The sequence below is a fragment of the Bos indicus x Bos taurus genome, chromosome 13 (genome assembly GCF_003369695.1).
Source record: "Bos indicus x Bos taurus breed Angus x Brahman F1 hybrid chromosome 13, Bos_hybrid_MaternalHap_v2.0, whole genome shotgun sequence".
NCBI classification, from domain to species: Eukaryota; Metazoa; Chordata; class Mammalia; order Artiodactyla; family Bovidae; genus Bos; species Bos indicus x Bos taurus.
This window is the reverse complement of record NC_040088.1, coordinates 19,625,507-19,645,800: the sequence shown is the minus strand read 5'-3', so window position 1 is coordinate 19,645,800 and position 20,294 is coordinate 19,625,507. Positions and strand designations below refer to the sequence as shown.

The following is a 20,294-nucleotide window of genomic DNA, read 5'->3' as shown; positions in this document are numbered from 1 at the left end:
ATTTAAAATAGTAATGTGAGGAAAGAAAAAGTGAAAGTGTTAGCTTCTCAGTCGTGTCCTACTCTTTTCGATCCCATGGACTACAGCCCACCAGGCTCCTCTGTTCATGGAATTCTCCAGGCAAGAATACTGGAGTGGGTAGTCATTCCCTTCTCCAGGGGATCTTCCTGACCCAGGGATTGAGCCTGGCTGGGTCTCCTGCATTGTAGGCAGATTCTTTATCATCTGAGCAACCAGATTTAAGTTATATTCCTTTCGACTTTTCTTTGCATAAGCTAACTATCTTTGCTATTGTGACCGTCACGGGAAGAAAAACACTTAATGCCTAAATGCACCTCAAGAAGACATAATTCTTAGCCATTTATAAGCTTTTAATCTTGAGTCTAAAAATTCTGAGAATGTACAAGTATAGGGCAAAAGCATTTTTAACAAAAACAGCCATCGTGAATTATGGATAAAAGTTATATATTTAGCAAAGGCATCATTAGATATGGCAGATATGGAGAACAACAGATAATAAACAGTAGAGTGCCAAATTGACTACAATCAAGTGTCCTTTGTAATTCACTGTTTACTTTGCTTTTGGTGCTAGAAACCTCAGAACAAAGTGTTTTTTCCCACAAGTCACTTTAATTGACGTTGTATTTTTTACTCTGTATTAATGGATTAGCTACAGTATTTGAATTTTTTGTTTTTTTATTTTATTTTGGTAAGCTGCCTCAATACTTCTAAAATTCAAGAAAGGCATAAATATGCAAGTATAAAATATATGCCCTGGTGTATGGTAATGGCAAGAGATAATGACTTTGGTCAGGAAAAAGGGGTAGTATTTGACTAGAGTTGCTGTGAAAGAAAGTGGTGCTTGAAGCATTGCTACTATTTAAAAAGTAGAAAGGTATAAAAGGATCTTTCAGCAATGAACATGACAGAGCAAATGGCCTGAAGGAGGGAAATGCCAAGGCTTCCCTCGACATCCCTAAAAGCCACTGCTGCAGAGCAGGGACCTGTGAGAATTCACAGGAATGGGCCATCTCCTTCACATGAGTCAAGGCTGCCAAAAGAAAAAAAAAGTCATTGCTAAGGGACCTGGGAAGTAACCAGAGTTTTTAACAAAGAGCAGTAAACTGGATTGGTGTTTTAGAAAGTTACTGTAAAAGACTGATGGGGAAATTTAGTGTCAAAAGTTAAAATGTTACTCTGTGGTCCTGCTCAAATTTATTTCTTTAACTCTTTCTGTCATACATACATTACATGTGCATGTACATAGTTTGTTTACGGTATATACATTTGCTAATTGCTTTTCCTTACCAGATGATGGCAAGTAGAAAATTTATTTCAGATAAATGATACCTTATAATAAGTTTTAATAAAAACTTACATAAGTTGTAGCAAGAGTTTTAAAAAATTAATTCATAAATTGATACTGTGTTGATAAATAGATTGTTTAGAGAACTTGATGTGTTTTAATTTCACATAATTCTTTATAGGAACATCAAGGGAAAGGCAGCCTTGCTTTTCTTTTTCAGAATTTACATAAAATAAAGTATACCTCATCACAAGTGATTGAGTTCTCACAAGGAAAAAAATTCCTTTTCTAGTTCTTTAATTTTGTATCTATATGAGGTGATGAATGTTCACTAAACTTAATTGATAATTATTTCCTGATGTCTTATATTTACACATTTACACCTTAAACTTTAAAATCATGCCAGTTCATTAGTCACACTTTCTGTGATTTGACTCTTAATTTATAGAAATAACATGAATAGCCATTTTGCTGTTCCAGTTTGAACTGGAGTAGAAAGGTGGTCTTTTGTGCTATGCTTTCATTGATCAAGGTACTATATGAAGCATCCCCTTGGGAACTTCTCTTGGCATTGAAGTGATTTCTTAACACTTTTGTTGAGTATTGAATGTACCTGTATTGATCCTTGTGTTGGGCAGATCCTTTTGTAACTTATCAGATAGTTACAAAAATTATAGCAGGAAATCAGAAATGCCTACTTACTCTTAAATGTTTTTGAGAGTTCATCATATTGCTAATCATAACTTGATCTCAGCACCCTTGTTTGTTTTAACCTTGTTCCTTATAGCCTTCCGATTCCCAGAATAAGTTGATTTCCTGGATCATTCTTTAGTCTTTATCTCTAATTCTGTGGCCTGTTCCTTTACCTTGGACATAAGTCTGTTTTCTTACATCCTTCCCTGTCTTTAGCCATTTCCTGTTTAATTATGTTCTGCACCTAACTTCAGCTATTATACTAAGCTTATCTGTGTTTTGATGCTTACTGTATGCTAGTATTATACTTACATGGGCAGAACAAGTACTTTGGTATTTCCTAGAAATTTCTTAGTCTCAGTCCTGACTCAGAGCTCATCATTTGAGGAAGAGAAACCATCTTATTTCAGTTCTTACAAATTGAAATTAAACCTTACTGTATTTTTCCAGATTTACTAGAACACCATATATTTAGCTCCCAATGCTTAGAGACCAGGAGGGTCCTTCATACTTTAAATTTAAAGTCAAGAGTTTATATCCAGTTCTGCCCAGACAAGCCATGGTTCTGCTACAGAGGCCTCTTTTGGCCTCTCATGACTTCTGACCACAGAGGGTAATCCTTGCATAACTGGTTTTATCTCCTATCAGTTCATCATGTTGCTAATCATAACTTAGCACCCTTAACTTAAGTGTGGTGATCTCCCCACCCTTATTTGTTTTACCTTGTTCCTTACAGCCTTCTGATTCCCAAAATAAGTTGAATAAGCCAAGGATTCACTTTTACTTTCTTTACATTTATTCATTTATTTTTACTGTCTTTATATTTAAATTGTCAAAACTTTTATTTCATATTGAAGAGGAAGTTATTAAATATACACACTTGCTATACCTTGCCATGAAGGGGATTGCAGGTTGAGTTAAATAAGTAAAAACTAATAAACCTACTAAGAACTAAGACTGAATGAAAAGCAACAGGAGCCATATATAGATAAGAAAATGCTGTGCAAGCATAGAACAATTTTGACTTGTTAGATTTAAAGAACCCTTCAAAGAGAAGAGATTAAAGACAACTCAGGAAGTAGAATTGTGTTGGATGAAAAGGAAAAAGGATCATTATGAGTGGAGGGAAGTAGCACATATGAGCAGTCAAAGTACATGGTCCTTATGAGGGACAGCAAACAGGTAAGAGTGGTTAGAACACTAGGGGCCTGTGTGGGATTTTGTATAGGAAGAGGCTGTAAAAGTACATAGTAAGCAACATAAAATGCCCCAGAAGAATTTAAACTTCATTTTTCAGGCGTTAGGGAATCATTGAAAAGTATTGACATGGTCACATCTGTTCACAATTCTAGTAGCTATGAGGAATTGGGCTGGAGAAGTGAGAGTAAAAATAGACAGTTGTTAGAGGCCTTTAGGTGTAGCCCAGGTGACGGATGATACTGACATTTTTCTGATTAATTTTCTTCTAGTTTATAATTCATAATCTTTTAATTTACCTTGGGAATTTAAATTTTAGGAAGTAGTACATTGATCTATTTTACAATGTTAGGACTGTAATGAAAGTTTTGTGCAATCTAAACTTTGAGATTTGAACACTTAACATAATTTCTCCTGTCCAAGCTTTGCTGTGACTGTTGGATAAACTTTTAAATTCTGTTGATCTTGTTCTTTTTTTATGTGTAAAAATTAAGATGATAATACCTGTCTTGCAGAACAGTTGTGAGAGTCAAAATCATAATATTTAGGTGCCAGACACAGTAAAACACTAACAGTTGGTGTTAGTTTCCCTTACTCTTTTTATTTTCCCATTTAAAGTTTCCTAAAATGGCTCTCGTGGGGTTGAGTGGGATTATGTGGTAAATAGCTTTCCAAAGTTTGAATCCTAAAAAGCCACTCAGGATAGCTGCATTGCTCTTTGTTCTAGGCTTAATCAGTTTTAGAGGATCACAAGAGCCCCTGAAACAAAATGAACTTATGCATGACTGTATGGGCTGTTTCACCTTTTCTCAGACCACAAATGTATTAAAAATAGGGATTTTTCTGGGGCAATCCTGTGATTAAATTAGGTTTTGTATTAAGTAGTAGGGCTTTATAGTACATATTAGTCAGAGATAGGTCTGATCCCCACTTAAGCATTTTCTGTTCTGAAAAAGACATTTTGCTTAGTGTTTCCACTTTGATGTCTCATGAGCATCTCAAATTTATACATCCGTTATAATACACTTGATTTCCTGCCCATGCCACCCTCCTCAAACTTGTTCTTTCCTAGATCTTTTCCATCTTATTCAATGATACCACCTTCTATCCAGTTACTCATGCCAGAAACACAGGAGATATCCTTGCTTCTTTTCCGTAGCTCACTAATGTAATCTAATCCTGTTGATTCTCATTAGAAAATATTTATTCCTCCCCATATCCATGTTCACCACCCTAGTCTAACCTACTGTTTCTTAGATGGCTGTAGCAGTCTCTTAAGTGTAAAAGGACAGAAGTAAAATATTAGATCAAAGTGAAGTTGGGGGATTCAGGGCCACCACTTGGGTCTGTGCCTGCTAGAGTGCCCGGATTGTCTATGTGTTGGACTGTATACTGCACTTCTTGCGTAGCTCCTGTATAAACTTTCCTAGCAACTTGCAAGGGCCTGTTAGTCTTGATAGGCACTGGCATCTCTGAACTTTGCTGTTAGAGTAGATATCCAGGTAGTAAAATAATTCTTTGGCTGTGGTCATCTCATTTATAGGGGACCAGTGAGTTGTCTCCTGTGGAAGCTGTGGGGTGTTCTAGATTCGAATCTACTCTTGGCGCCTTCCTTCCACACAAGGCTGGGACAAGGCTGTTTTATGTTTTATGGCAGTGGTGACTAACTTAGGCTCAGGATGTAAGAAGCTCTTGCTAAGGTAATGAGAGATATATGAGATGCTCGACATAATCTTAGTTTGTAACTCTTCCTTCAGTGGCTTTCTAGCATGCTTAGAATAAAATCCAAATTCCTTATCTTGGCTTGCAAAGCCAAATGTGATCTCACTTTATTTACCATTTTTCTCTGTTTGCTCTCCTTTTCTTAGATCAAAGCTTTTGTACTGTTTTCTTAATGTTCCCTTCTTCCTACCTTTGATCTTGACATGGATAGATAGCTCCTTGTCCCTTAGATGGTTGCTTGAAAGTACCATATCCTTAGAAAACTTCTTTACTACCAACTCATATTCTGCCACCTTAGGCTGTTTTTCATCACAAGGACTTATCTCTAATTATAAACTGTTCTGTCCAGGGTTTAGAGCAGTAATATCTGATAGATGGTAGGCATTCACATATTTGTTTACCAAGTTTGTCAATGTACTTTTTATTGACCTCAAGATCTCTGAGACTAGTGATACTACTGATGGGAATTTGGGTGGATGGGTGAGAAGTCCTATATTTTTTAATAAGATGGTAAGAAATACACAGGTCATCTGTGAATAAAATTTGTGAATATTTTAGAGCAAATGGCTTTGTTTCTCTTGAGTAAAAATAATGCTCTGTTTAATCTTTGTGAAATTAAATTGATTTGAAGGATGGACTAACATCTTGAATACTGAAATATTTTCTCTTTTATTTAGTCATTTCAGCAAAACTTAAAGAAAATAAAAAGAATTGGTTTGGGCCAAGTCCTTATGTGGAAGTCACAGTAGATGGACAGTCAAAGAAGACAGAAAAATGCAACAATACGAACAGTCCCAAATGGAAGCAGCCTCTTACAGTGTAGGTTTGAAAGTATTTTCTGTGGTATATTTTGTTTAATAGGTCAGCAGAAATGCAGCTTTTAGAAAGTTTTTCACTTTTTTTTTGTTCCTCCTTCCTCTTAATTTTACCCTCCTTGTTCTTTTAGTCTTGTTTCTCTTTAATTATTTTTTTTCCCAGTTTCTCCTTTTCATTGCATTCTTGTTTAGTTGTTGATGGTATCTCTGTTGCCACTAAATAGTAGCTGAGAGATCCCAGGTTTGCTGCTGCTGCTAAGTTGCTTCAGTTGTGTCTGACTTTGTGCTACTCCATAGATGGCAGCCCACCAGGCTCCCCCGTCCCTGGGATTCTCCAGGCAAGAACACTGGAGTGGGTTGCCATTTCCTTCTCCAGTGCATGAAAGTAAAATCGCTCAGTCGTGTCCGACTCTTAGTGACCCCATGGACCGTAGCCTACCAGGCTCCTCCGCCCATGGGATTTTCCAGGCAAGAGTACTGGAGTGGGTTGCCATTGCCTTCTCTGGATCCCAGGGTTATGGGCCCAGAAATATTAGCAGCTCTTTCCTTAATTTAGGTTGGAAATAGAGGGATATCAGGAACTCACTTCATTTTTTATTATTTAATTTTTATTTTAAATTTTAGTTTTAAACAAAATTTAATTTTGTGTTTTTTTTAATTACAGTGCCCACACAAAACCTACCCACTTTTTTTTTTCTTTAGAAAAATTATACATTTTGTTCTATCACCCTATTTTTATGTTAAACATACATCCTTTTTTTTGAGTATGTACAGGTCTAACATCCCTAATATAACTATATAATACTGTTTAATGTGGATGGACTGTGATTAATTTTACTAGTTCCCTATACAGTTGATTTCTAACATGCTGTTAGACAGTGCAGTATACATTCCTGTGCATATATCTGTGTGTTGGTGTTTTTATCTGTCATTTAAATTCATAGACGTGGGATATAGCTCAATTTCAGCACTAATTGACAAAGCCCTAAATGTTGGTAAGAAAAGCATAATAGGTTGAAGGGAATTATAGGTTAATTTTTAAACTTTTTCTACTAAAATGGAAGAAAATGTATGATTTATCAACAAATAGATTTTAAAATAATACAGTATATTTTTAAAATAATACAGTATGTTATATATTAAAGCATAGTTCAAAATATAACCAGTTGTTATTTTATCAAATGTAGACAAATTGCTTTCATTCCCTAACATTTGAAATTGTTCATTTTTTTCTCTTAGAAAAACAAACCTGTTACTAAAAATGTTTTATTTTTAAATGGTGAGATGAGACACCTGAAGTGATAAGCTCTTCTCTTCACATGATGCATGCCTCTGTGAACAATATTTCTAATAAATGACAAAACAAATTGGATATACCTACATTAATCTTTAACATGGATTTTTGAAGTTCTAGGGCATCTTGTATTTAACAATGATTTTGAACAAATAAATGAAACTTAAGAATTTTCCAAAGATCATCTTGACACCTATTTTCAGAAGTATCATTCTAATGTTTCTCATCTGTATTTATTTCAACATTAATGTTTCTTAGACTTCATTTTTAATTAGTGCCACATTAGAGATTTGATCTAGATGAAAACTGTGTGTGAGTAACATTTTTTTAAAAACAAACCTTCAAAAGGCCACAGGCTCCAATAACGACTGGAGATGTTCAGAATAATAGGCTGAATACTCATCTATTTTCTACCAACTGCTAACTGTGCTTACTATAAATATGCTTTCAGGCTCTTGAGCTGATAGCAACATGAACTTAGTGGTTTAAAAGTTAAGAAAAAAAGCTCTCCTTGTAGCCCTATATGGTAGTGCTCTTCAGCCATATTTGGAGGGAAACACTTACTTCTGAATTTTTAAGTTACAGGAGATTGGCCTGCAATTTTAACACAGCTTCCATTGTTAGGTATCATGCTTTCCGTACTTGTCTCAAGAATTGAACTGAAATAATCTGCCATCTTTGATGGCAGAGTTTATCTTTCAAATTTAATAAAATTAAATTTATTAACTTTTATTCCATCCCCATTATAATTACTCAGATGACTAACAGAGAAATGTTCTCTTAATATTTAATATATGTTCTCCTGAAAGTAACCTGCAATTTTTGAAAGTTTTGAAAGAGAATGAATACATTGTACCAAAGAGGGGCAATGATTAGGTGAAAGTTTCTTAGTTTGGTTACAGTATCTGCCACTGGGAGAAGGCAGTGGCACCCCTCTCCAGCACTCTTGCCTGGAAAATCCCATGGACGGAGGGGCCTGGTGGGCTGCAGTCCATGGGGTCGCGAAGAGTCGGACATGACTGAGTGACTTCCCTTTCACTTTTCACTTTCCTGCATTGGAGAAGGAAATGGCAACCCACTCCAGGGTTCTTGCCTGGAGAATCCCAGGGATGCGGGAGCCTGGTGGGCTGCCGTCTATGGGTTCGCACAGAGTCGGACACGACTGAAGCGACTTAGCAGCAGCAGCAGCAGCCACTGGGAATTCCTTGGTGGTCTAGTGGTTAGGACTCTGCACTTCCACTGCGGGGGGGCATGAGTTCTGTCCCTGGTCAGGAAAATCTTACAGCCTTGAACCATAGGACTATCATAGGTTATATAGTGTTCTGTTTTTCTAATTGAAATAGTGTTTATACAGCTTATTGCAAATTCAAATTTCTATTCTGTATTGGCATTTAGCAAGGTCTGGCCTTATTTGACAGTTGTCCTGGACACTTTACCTCTAGCAGTGTGAAACATGGGATAATATAATCCTGAAATCCTTAAGTAGCTGACTGAGAACATTCTTAATACAAATTTTAATGATAGATTTTTGTTCAGATTACAGTCCATCACCAACTGGCTGTGTGATATTTGGCAATTTGCTTATTCTCTGAATATCAGCTTCTGTATGTGAAGATGAAGTGATATTCTCACCTCAGGGTTACTGTGAAGATTAAATGAAATAATCCTAAGCTCAGCACACTACCTGACATAAAATAAAAATTTAATTTTTTGTATAAATCACTTTTTTGTACTCAGTTCGTTTCAGTCTCTCAGTCGTGTCTCTTTGTGACCCTGTGAATAGCATGCCAGGCCTCCCTGTCTATCACCAACTCCCAGAGCTTGCTCAAACTCACGTCCATCGCATTGGTGATGCCATCCAACCATCTCATCCTCTGTCGTCCCTTTCTCCTCCTGCCTTCAATCTTTCCCAGCATCAGGGTCTTTTCTAATGAGTCAGTTCTTTGCACCAGGTGGCCAAAGTATTGGAGCTTCAGCTTCAGCTTTTTGTACTACTAAAGTAAAATTATTTTTCAACAGTTTGTAGCATGATGAGCACTTTTACTTTTGTTGATAATACATACGTGTAATCGTTCCTACAGGTCACCAGTGCATGAAGATGACCATGCAAACCTGTAGCATTCAGATATGTTTTTCATAAGATTATAGAATACAGGCAATATTGGTTGTAAACTGTAAGATACGTGGTGATATTTTAATTGTAATTTATTTAGAATTCCATTGTGATATTAAAGGAAATACTTTTTTCACCTTTTTTTTTTTTTCATTTGTAGTATTGTCACCCCTGTGAGTAAATTACATTTTCGTGTGTGGAGTCACCAGACACTGAAATCTGATGTTTTGTTGGGAACTGCTGGATTGGATATCTATGAAACATTAAAGTCAAACAATATGAAACGTATGTATGTGAAAATAAGAATAAGCTCAGCTTTTGTTATTTTGCAAGAAATTCATGTGCTAAATGTGGAGAAAATGACTGTTCACTATTTGTTTTTAAGTTTACATGGTTGTAACATTACTACAGAGATAAAGCTTGAACTCTTTAATGCATTCTTAATATCTGGTTTGGCCATTCATTTTGGATCCAGTATTTTAAATAAATATTATTTAAATTTATTTAAATAATAAATAAATAAATTTAGTAGATAGATATTTATTGAAGGCTGTACTCAATTATGGAAAAGAAATAGAGCAGAGATGATTTTATTTTAGATGGTTTTATTTATATGTGTATACCTCTCTTTTGATAGATCAGTTCAGTTCAGTCGCTCAGTCATGTCCGACTCTTTGCGACCCCAGGAATCTCAGCACACCAGGCCTCCCTGTCCATCACCAACTCCCAGAGTTCACTCAGACTCACGTCCATCGAGTCAGTGATGCCATCCAGCCATCTCATCCTCTGTCGTCCCCTTCTCCTCCTGCCCCCAATCCCTCCCAGCATCAGAGTCTTTTCCAATGAGTCAACTCTTTGCATGAGGTGGCCAAAGTACTGGAGTTTTCAGCTTTAGCATCATTCCCTCCAAAGAAATCCCAGGGCTGATCTCCTTCAGAATGGACTGGTTGGATCTCCTTGCAGTCCAAGGGACTCTCAAGAGTCTTCTCCAACACACAGTTCAAAAGCATCAATTCTTCGGCACTCAGCCCTCTTCTCTTCACAGTCCAACTCTCACATCCATACGTGACCGCTGGAAAAACCATAGCCTTGACTAGACAGACCTTTGTTGGCAAAGTAATGTCTCTGCTTTTGAATATGCTATCTAGGTTGGTCATAACTTTCCTTCCAAGGAGTAAGATCTTTTAATTTCATGGGTACAATCACCATCTGCAGTGATTTTGGAGCCCCCAAAAATAAAAGTCTGACACTGTTTCCACTGTTTCCCCATCTATTTCCCATGAAGTGATGGGACCAGATGCCATGATCTTTGTTTTCTATAAATACATAAAAACTTGCAACATACTTATTTTAATTAATATATCATGATTTTAAAACAGACTTTTAATCCCTTGAGTATCTAAAGCATACTTCTAAGAATTTTATTTCTTCATTTAGGATTTATAAGAAAAAATTCATTCTTAAATTATGTTTTCACTCCATATAATTCAGACATACCTTGCTGAGTAGTCTTAGTTGTCCTGATGGCTCATTTTGAAGAAGAGAATGAATATAATAAGTGAGATGATTGAGCTATTTAGTGTTTTTGTTTGTTGTTTCATTACTAAGCTCTTGTGTCCAACTCTCTTGTGATTCCATGGACTATAGCCTGCTTGGCTCCTCTCTCCATGGGATTTCCCAGGAAGGAATACTGGAGTGAGTTGCCATTTCCTTTTCCAGGGGATCTTCTCAATGCAGGGATCAGACATCTACTGCATTGGCAGGCGGATTCTTTACCACTCACTGAGCCACCTGAGAAGCCCCATTTAGTATCTTACATTGTGGATATTAAGCACTAGGAAATTTTGTTCTATTTTTAAAAATGTTTTTGGCATGAAAAGGCCTGAAACCTTGGGTGAAGTGTATTAAAACAATATGTCTACATATAAATATAAATTTTCTGACAGTTATGTTTTTAACAGTTATGACTTAAAAAAAAAAGTGACCATTTTCTGTAATTTTATTCTCTTCCAGTTGAGGAAGTAGTTGTGACTTTACAGCTTGTAGGTGACAAAGAACCAGCAGAGACAATAGGAGATTTGTCAGTCTGTCTTGATGGGCTGCAACTAGAGTCTGAAGTTGTTGCCAATGGTGAAACTGCATGTTCAGAAAGTAAGTAATCACTTAAAAAAAAAATTCATTTTTATTTATTTGGCTGTGCTGAGTACCAGCTGTAGCACACAGGATCTTCCATCTTCATTGTGGCATGCAGGATCTTTAGTTGTAGCATATGGGATCTAGTTCCCCTAACTAGCGATTGAACCCAGGCCCCCTGCATTGGGAGCACAGAGTCTTAGCCACTGGACCACCAGGGAAATATATAGGGTCTTTTCTTCTTAAACTAGTGACTGTAAAGTATGTTGTAATTATTGCCATTCTTTTCCACATAAAGAAATTATTTTATTTCCATTTTATAAAGAGACATTTTTCATTTTAAACTTTCAGTACATTGTTTCTTAGGAACTAAGAGTTGAAAAGCTAGCCAAATATAAGCCAAATCATTGTTGTCTCTGAGAGTGATAAATTGATTTATAAAGTAGCCATTCTGTAGGCCAACAGTGGCAGTTAATATGGCACATTTGATGCTACACCTTCTCCAGTGCCGGTGGCAGACATAGTTTACTGTCTGTAGCAGTGTCTGATTTAGTTTAAATTTGACTCAAAATCCTTAGTACTATACCAGACAGGCCAGTACAAGCTGGAATCGTTAGCCATTCCTCTTCCCTTTTTGTAGGCTACATTTACTGAGCTGTCTTTGAGTTAAAATAATGACAAAACCATTTTTGTGATTTGTTTTATGTTGATGTATTTTACAGTTTATGGTTTACTAGTGTTAAAGGGAATAAATATGAGATGTAGCATGCTTAATAAAACCACCTCTCAGTGGATTTCCTTTAGATATTTCCATCCCTTATTTGCCAATAAGTGTATTTTCACCTGGAACACAGATTGTCAAGACAAAGCACAGGTTAATGGTCTCCTTGGTTAGTCTGACAGAGCTCTCTGTTTACCTAGAAATTGTATTATGGAGCATTTTGCAGTGATCAGGTGCTGTTATACTTCTGTTTCTACTTTGGAAGACTTCCTACTTCCTTTCTAATTCATGACCTTTTTTTAATAGCAGAACCTTCAAGATAGTCCTGGTTATATCTTCCATATTGGTTCTTTGGGGTTAATGAGGGTAGAAAGAAATTTCTGAATTGGTTATACTGGTTCAGAGTTGACACATTCATATAGATGGAATCATAACAATAGGTAGTCTTTGTGTCAGGCTTCTTTCACTTAGCATAGATAATGTCATTTCAGGTTTATCAGTGATGTAGAATGTTTCAGTAGTCTGTTGCTTTTTATTACTGCATAGTTTTAAATTGCACAGATGTACCACATTTTATCTATCCACCTGTACCATTTTTTAAAATAAAATCTTGAGACACTTGCCCACCTTGCTGAGTATGATATAGTAATAATATAGTGGTGACTCAGCATCTTTTTAATGAAGTAATCCATTACTTCATTGGAGTAGTATAGTGATGATTTCACTCTTTGAAAGTTGGGACTGTATTCAGGGACTGTTGTTCTTTAACTCAGTGGACCTAGGCTGTTAAACTTGTTCTTTTTGCATTTCATAGTTTTTTAAACTTCTCTGTATACTACTTTTGCTGCTGTCTGTGCCTACCTATAGTATTCTCCCTCTGTATCACAGTTCCTTACTGAATCCTAAGGATATTTCATGAATAAAACTTGAAGAAAGTATGACTGTTGTACCATTTGTTTTGGCCACTTTGAGACCCATTTGTGCCTTTTCTATTCTTGAAGCTATTTTCAGGGCCTTTGCGTAAGAAAGATATTACTGATTTTTCTATTTTCAAAATCTTCTCATTATCCTGCACTTTTAGAGGGAGGTAATTGGAATACAAAAGATGACTAAAATACATTTGAATTAGAATCAAGCAAATGGGGACTTCTCTGGTGGTTCATTGGCTAGTACTCCACACTCCCAGTAGAGGAGGCCCCGGGTTCCATCCTTGGTCAGGGAACTAGATCCCACATACCACAGGGCAACAAAGCCACAACTAAGAGTTCGTATGCCACAACTAGAGATCCTGTATGCCACAACGAAAATCTTCAACTTTCCTGTGTACTGCAACTAAGACCTGGTGCAGCCAACTAGCTAGCTAAATAAGTAAGTAAATAAATAAGACATTTAGGCAGAAGTAGCATGTGAGTAATATACCTTGACTCATTACCATCTCTTATACAAAACGATCATTTGCACACAGACAAAAAATAATCATTTGCTCAATTTTGATAAAACTTCTCAGTCACGTGAACATTTATCTTATTTTCCTTTTAAATATCATGTTGGACTTTAACTCCATTCCAGCATGTTCTTTACTACATGCATGCTCAGTCTCTTCAGTCATCTCCGATGCTTCACGACATCATAGACCGTAGCCTGCCAGGCTCCTCTGTCCATGGGATTTTCCTGGCAAGAATACTGGAATGGGTTGCCATGCTCTCCTCCAGGATTATCTTCCCAACCCAGGGATGGAACCCAATCTTTGTTACTAGAAAGATACAATGAAGGGTTTTGTTTACAAAGCATCTTTAGGTAAAATGTACGTACGACTTCTTGAAATTCATTTTCTGTCTAACTTTTAATGTTAAAGGTGCTTCACACAATGATGATGGCTCCAGGCCCAAGGATGAAACAAGGTAAGAGTTCACTTATTACATATCATAGAATGCAGAGAGAAACAAGGGAGAATGAATAAATTTCATTTTTGTCAAAACTTCAAGTTCAAATTGATATAAAAATGTGTCAAATTTCAGAGCTCTAGGTAAGAAAGGAAATATTCATGGAAAATTCAAGAGCCTTAGCTTATATGACTGCAGTTCTGTAACGTAGGCCAGAGGTACCCAAACACTAATAGTTCTTCAGCTTATAGAAAGTGAATATATTGGCACTTTCCCAAAGGTAGGGAAGTTTAGAATCCTAAGGTCATTGTTGGACTGTTTCCTTTTCCAGGAAAGCTGGGCTCTAATTTTCTCACTGTGATTAAAGATAGAAAAGGTTTTAAAAATTAATAACTCTCTGGGTAGACCAGAAGACATCCTATGTTTTTGTGTTTCTTTTTAGTTTTATTTTTTTCTTAAGTTTTTTTTTGAAGTCATGAAATGTCCCTCATAAAGATGTTTTAATATTTCAGTGTTCTTTGGTCCTCTTTTGCATAATAAACCCATACTTTTACATTAGCGAGAATGTGATACAATTTTGTAGTGTGTTGAAAGGTTGTGTTATACCACTCTATTTCATTTTTGTGAATCTTTCTTAAAATACTTTATGAAACCACTCTAGACAGCTGTAAATTTCTTGCAAAGGCATTGCTAGAGCCCTGGCTTCATGCTATTTATTCATTTAATGCTTTATGTTTTCCCAAGTGAGTCATTGTTACAAATAACCTGAGGGACAATGTCTTCTGGGTTTATGAGATTGCCAGACTGATCTTTGAGCATGTCTTTGTGTTAAGCATGAATTCCTTTGCATTAGCGTTTTCCAGAGAGCATGCCTCTTAGATGATGGGTTTGTTTGTCACATGCTGTTTAAATGTTGCTCTACAGGAATCATGGCAGTGAACCCTTTGCTTTTGTTTGCTGACTTCATCACTTGGGCATGTGTCCAGTGAAAAAGGCAAAAACCTCCCCCCGCCAGACATTTAAGAAGTTTACTAAACAGCTTTAGGTTTTTCTACTTTTTTGTTTAAATCAAGCACTACATGTATCATCAACATAGTTCTGATGGTCTCCTTTCCCCCATAGCATGTCTGGATATTTTGTATTTCTCAGTGTTGTCTTCTGTCACTTTTATGAATTACCAAGGTGACTGATGCTTAATGTTCAAGATTTTGTTTTTCAAAGTGCCTTCCTGATTGTTAATCATTGATTTGCATATTATAACCTTAGAATGTATTAGCATCTGGGTTCTCAGGATTCTTTATCTTGTTCCTAAACATCTAAACTTACATATACTAATAGATCAGGTAAATATGTATGGTGAGATAAACAGACTTGTAAGACAAGCAAAGAGCAAAGCCATGGTAGCACTAAATTTGTAGCTAATTGCTTTTCAATATAATGGTGATAAGTTCACATTGACAACTTTGTATAGTATATTGTTGTTGTTCAGTCATTCAGTTGTGTTCAACTCTTTGTGACCCCATGGACTGCAGCATGCCAGGCTTCTCTGGCCTTCACTGTCTCTCAGAGTTTGCTCAAGCTCATGTCCATTGAGTTGGTGATGCCATTCAACCATCTCTTCGTCCCCTTCTCATGCCCTCAATCTTTCCAGCATCAGAGTCTTTTTCCAGTAAGTCAGCTCTTCACATCAGGTGGCCAAAGTATTGCAGTTTCAGCTTCAGCATCAGTCCTTCCAATGAATATCAGGGTTGATTTCCTTTAGGATTGACTGATTGGCTCTCCTCTCAGTCCAAGGGACTCTCAAGAGTCTTCTCCAGCACCACAGTTTGAAAGCATCAATTCTTCGGTGCTCAGCCTTCTTTATGGTGAAATTCTCACATCCATACATGACTACTGGAAAAACCGTAGCTTTGACTATACAGAACTTTGTCACCAAAGTAATATCTCTGCTTTTTAATATGCTGTCTACGTTTATCATAGCTTTTCTTCCAGGGAGCAAATGTCTTTAATTTCATGGCTCCAGTCACCATCTGTAGTGATTTTGGAGACCAAGAAAATAAAGTCTGTCACTGTTTCTACTGTTTCCCCATCTATTTGCTATGAAGTGATGGGGCCAATGCCATGATCTTAGTTTTATGAATGTTGAGTTTTGAGCCAACTTTTTCACTCTCTTTCACCTTCTTCAAGAGGCCCTTTAGTTCCTCTTCACTTTCTGCCATAAGGGTGATGTCATCTGCATATCTGAGGTTACTGATACTTCTCCCAGCAATCTTGATTCCAGCTTGTGCTTTATCCAGCCCAGCATTTCACTTGATGTATTCTGTATATAAGTTAAATAAGCAGGGTGACAATATACAGCCTTGACGTACTACTTTACCAATTTTGAACTAGTCTGTTGTTCCATGTCCAGTTCAAATTGATGCTTCTTGACCTCCATACAGATTTCTCAGGAGGCAGGTAAGGTGGTCTGGTATTACCATCTCGTTAGGAATTTTCCAGTTTGTTGTGATCCACACAGTCAGAGACTTTAGCATAGTCAGTGAAGCAGAATTAGATGTTTTTCTGGAATTCCCTTGCTTTTCCCATGATCCAGTGGGTGTTGACAATTTGATCTCTGGTTCCTCTGCCTTTTCTAAATCCAGCTTGTATATCTGGAAGTTCTTGGTTAATGTATTGTTGAAACCTAGCTTGGAGGATTTTGAGCATTACCTTGCTAGCGTGTGAAATGAATGCAGTTGTGCAGTAGTTTGAACATTCTTTGGTGTTGCCCTTCTTTGGGATTGAAAGGAAAACTGACCTTTTTCAGTCCTGTGGCCACAGCTGAGCTTTCCAAATTTGCTGATAGAGTGTATGCAACACTTTAACAGTGTCATCTTTTAGTTTCAAATAGCTTAGCTGGAATTCAGTCACATCTACCAGCTTTGTTCGTAGTGATGCTTCCTAAGGCCCACTTGACTTCGCATTCCAGGATGTCTGTCTCTAGGTGAGCTATCACACCATCTTGGTTTTCCTGGTCATTAGAACTTTTTTGTGTACTTCTGGCTTGTGCTTCTGTTAGGTCCATACCACTTCTGTCCTTTATTGTGCCCATCTTTGCTTGAAATGTTCCCTTGGTATCTCTAGTTTTCTTGAAAAGTTCTCTAGTCTTTCCCATTCTATTATTTTCCTCTATTTCTTTGCATTGATCACTGAGGAAGGCTTTCTTATCTCTCCTTGCTATTATTTGGAACTCTGCATTCAGATGGGTGTGTCTTTCCTTTTCTGCTTTGCCTTTAGCTTCTCTTCTTTTCTCAGCTATTTGTAAGGTCTCCTCAAACAAGCATTTTGCCTTTTTGCATTTCTTTTTCTTGGTGAGATGGTCTTGATCACTGCTTCCTGTTCAATGTCACGAACTTCTGTCTGTAGTTCTTCAGGTACTATATCAGATTTACTCCCATGAATCTATTTGTCATTCCCAGTGTATAATCATAAGGGAGTTGATTTAGGTCATACTTGAATGGTCTAGTGGTTTTCCCTATTTTCTTCAATTTAAGTCTGAATTTTGCAATAAGGCTTTCATGATCTGAGCCACAGTCAGCTACCAGTCTTGTTTTGCTGACTGTATAGAGCTTCTCCATCTTTGGCTGCAAAAATATGATCAATCTGATTTTGGTATTGACCATCTGGTGATGTCCACATGTAGAGTCATCTCTTGTGTTGTTGAAAGAGGTTGTTTGCTCTGACTAGTGCATTCTCTTGGCAAAACACCGTTAGCCTTTGCCTTGCTTCATTTTGTACTCTAAGGCCAAATTTGCTTGTTACTCCAGGTGTCTCTTAAGTTCCTATTTTAGCATTTCACTACCCTATGGTAAAAAGGATGTCTTTTTGGTGTGTGTTCTGTAAAGTCTTGTAGGTCTTCATAGAACCGTTCAACTTCTTTGGCATTAGTGGTTGGGGCATAGACTTGGATTACTGTGTTATTGAATGGTTTGTCTTGAAAACGAACCAAGATTGCTCTGTCGTTCCAGAGATTACACTCAAGTACTGCATTTTGAACTCTTTTGTTGACTGTGAAGGCTACTTCATTTCTTCTAAGGGATTCTTGCCCACATTAGTAGATACAACGGTCATCCGAATTAAATTCACCCATTTCCATCTTAAAGTAGTGTAGAGAGGCAATACTCAGAGTCTCAAAAAGGTGTACAACTCGAAAGGAGTTTAAGACTCGTCATCTAGGGGAGGGGAAGCAGTGTGTCAGAGCTGACTCTTACTGCATTCTGTTCATGTTCTGAGGTTGCTTGGTCTTCCTACAGGCAGTCAGCACCTAATTGGTGACTGAGCTTTTCTGTTCATTCAGAATAACCATTTGAGGAATGCCCACAGCAGTATGTGTCATGCCCTACTGTTCACACATATCATCTGGAGATCTTGTTAAAACGCTCTCTCTTATATAGTGCATCAGGAGTGAAGTCCAAGATTGTGTGTTTCTAACAGGCTCCTGTGAACTGTGCTTGCCTCTGGTCCAAATATCATTCTTTGATTTCTGGGGACCATAATGTGAAGATGATTTAATACATGGTACTGCCTCTGTTTTGGTTTCTTGAATCTATTAAATTTTATTCAGGATTGCCACAAGGTCCAGGGTATGAATTAGTGCAGTGTAGTGGTTTCCACTTACCAGGTAGTAGGTTATCAGAGCTTTAGCTGAATCATCTCCAAACTAGCTATTTCATGCTCTGCCTTGTAATCAATGATTCCCCTGGGAAAAGGAATTGGCTATATTTAACCAACAGTAGTAACTTTGTATGGCACCCCACTCCAGTGTTCTTGCCTGGAGAATCCGAGGGACGGGGGAGCCTGGTGGGCTGCCGTCTATGGGGTCACACAGAGTCGGACACTGAAGCAACTTAGCAGTAGCAACAGCAGTAACTTTATATCTGACATTCCTGTTCGTGTTCTCCCCCCTTTCTTTCTCTCCAACTGAAGACATTGCTCAGAAGAAATGATAGTTCCTTTAAAAAAAATCTGTGTTAGTATACTGTATTGGTGTTTTTCTTTCTGGCTTACTTCACTCTGTATAATAGGCTCCAGTTTCATCCACCTCATTAGAACTGATTCAAATGTATTCTTTTGAATGGCTGAGTAATACTCCATTGGGTATATGTACCACAGCTTTCTTATCCATTCATCTGTTGATGGACATCTAGGTTGCTTCCATGTCCTGGCTATTATAAACAGTGCTGCGATGAACATTGGGGTACACGTGTCTCTTTCAATTCTGGTTTCCTCAGTATGTATGCCCAGCAGTGGGATTGCTGGATCATAAGGCAGTTCTATTTCCAGTTTTTTAAGGAATCTCCACACTGTTCTCCATAGTGGCTATACTAGTTTGCATTCCCACCAATGGTAACAATAACCCTGTATATGAGATAGCAAAAGAGACACTGATGTATAGAACAGTCTTTTGGACTCTGTGGGAGAGGGAGAGGGTGGGATGATTTGGGAGAATGGCATTGAAATATGTATAATATCATATATGGAACGAGTCGCCAGTCCAGGTTCGATGCAGGATACTGGATGCTTGGGGCTGGTGCACTGGGACGACCCAGAGGGATGGTATGGGGAGGGAGGAGGGAGGAGGGTTCAGGATGGGGAACACATGTATACCTGTGGCAGATTCATTTCAATATTTGGCGAAACCAATACAATATTGTAAAGTTTAAAAATAAAATTAAATTAAAAAAACAAAGAAAAAAAAGTCTGTGGACACCTCTGTTCTAGATCACTTGGAACATTTTGTATAACATTTTCTGGGGTAGAAGGAGAGCACCTAGCTCTTGGAAGTAAGTGTACTTCCTTCTCCTGCTATGGAACAGTCAGCCTTGTTCCAGACCTAAATATTAAAGAGCTAATGAAAACCAAGAAAATGATGACAAGGTTATCTGTGGTTGTGATAAAATAGTGCCCTTTCTGAAGAGTTATTTGAAATCTGAACCAGCATACCTTACCGTTCTGAATCAATTCAGTTCAGTCGCTCAGTCGTGTCTGACTCTTTACGACCCCAGGAATCGCAGCACGCTAGGCCTCCCTGTCCATCACCAACTCCCAGAGTTCACTCAGACTCACGTCCATCGAGTCAGTGATGCCATCCAGCCATCTCATCCTCTGTCGTCCCCTTCTCCTCCTGCCCCCAATCCCTCCCAGCATCAGGGTCTTTTCCAGTGAGTCAACTCTTCGCATGAGGTGGCCAAAGTACTGGAGTTTCAGCCTTAGCATCAATCCTTCCAAAGAAATTCCAGGGCTGATCTCCTTCAGAATGGACTGGTTGGATCTCCTTGCAGTCTAAGGGACTCTCAAGAGTCTTCTCCAGCACCACAGTTCAAAAGCATCAATTCTTCGGCACTCAGCCCTCTTCACAGTCCAACTCTCACATCCATA

The 20,294-nt window shown here is 37.7% G+C and overlaps 1 protein-coding gene across 4 annotated transcripts in view; it reads left to right on the top strand.

The window, feature by feature from the left end:
• ITCH (itchy E3 ubiquitin protein ligase) overlaps positions 1 to 20,294 on the top strand; it is a 100,016-nt gene that overhangs the window by 33,376 nt on the left and 46,346 nt on the right. For 3 of the 4 annotated variants that reach the window (XM_027558758.1, XM_027558756.1, XM_027558757.1), the window contains 4 exons: positions 5,596 to 5,737; positions 9,301 to 9,425; positions 11,154 to 11,291; positions 13,850 to 13,895. In XM_027558758.1, the coding sequence (XP_027414559.1) occupies positions 5,596 to 5,737; positions 9,301 to 9,425; positions 11,154 to 11,291; positions 13,850 to 13,895 (451 nt within the window). The remainder of the gene's footprint in view (positions 1 to 5,595; positions 5,738 to 9,300; positions 9,426 to 11,153; positions 11,292 to 13,849; positions 13,896 to 20,294) is intronic. The other variant, XM_027558759.1, reaches the window with a different exon arrangement.